Source organism: Penaeus monodon, chromosome 29, assembly GCF_015228065.2.
Source record: "Penaeus monodon isolate SGIC_2016 chromosome 29, NSTDA_Pmon_1, whole genome shotgun sequence".
Taxonomy (NCBI): domain Eukaryota; kingdom Metazoa; phylum Arthropoda; class Malacostraca; order Decapoda; family Penaeidae; genus Penaeus; species Penaeus monodon.
This window is the reverse complement of record NC_051414.1, coordinates 26300044-26300261: the sequence shown is the minus strand read 5'-3', so window position 1 is coordinate 26300261 and position 218 is coordinate 26300044. Positions and strand designations below refer to the sequence as shown.

Below are 218 nucleotides of genomic sequence, written 5' to 3'. Positions count from 1 at the left end.
CTTTACAAACTATTTCCTTTTCTTGGTTTCATTACAACTTTTTTTTTTCTTTTTCTTACAAATATTTTGTTTTATTTCACTTTCTTTCTCCATTGTGTACTAGGAATTAATAGCCTTACCGATTCCTCCATTTCTCAGCTGATAAGTGACGTCACGAGAGAGGATTTTCTGAGGAGAAAAACAAACGAAATGAAAATGACATTTCAGTCAACAGCAAA

General features: G+C 31.7%; 1 protein-coding gene across 3 annotated transcripts in view; it reads right to left on the bottom strand.

Annotated features, from left to right (window-relative positions):
* LOC119592088 (caspase-2-like) overlaps window positions 1-218 on the bottom strand; it is a 5311-nt gene that overhangs the window by 4088 nt on the left and 1005 nt on the right. For all 3 annotated transcript variants that reach the window (XM_037940901.1, XM_037940904.1, XM_037940903.1), the window contains exon 2: window positions 120-168. In XM_037940901.1, the coding sequence (XP_037796829.1) occupies window positions 120-131 (12 nt within the window). In that variant the 5' untranslated portion in view covers window positions 132-168. The remainder of the gene's footprint in view (window positions 1-119; window positions 169-218) is intronic.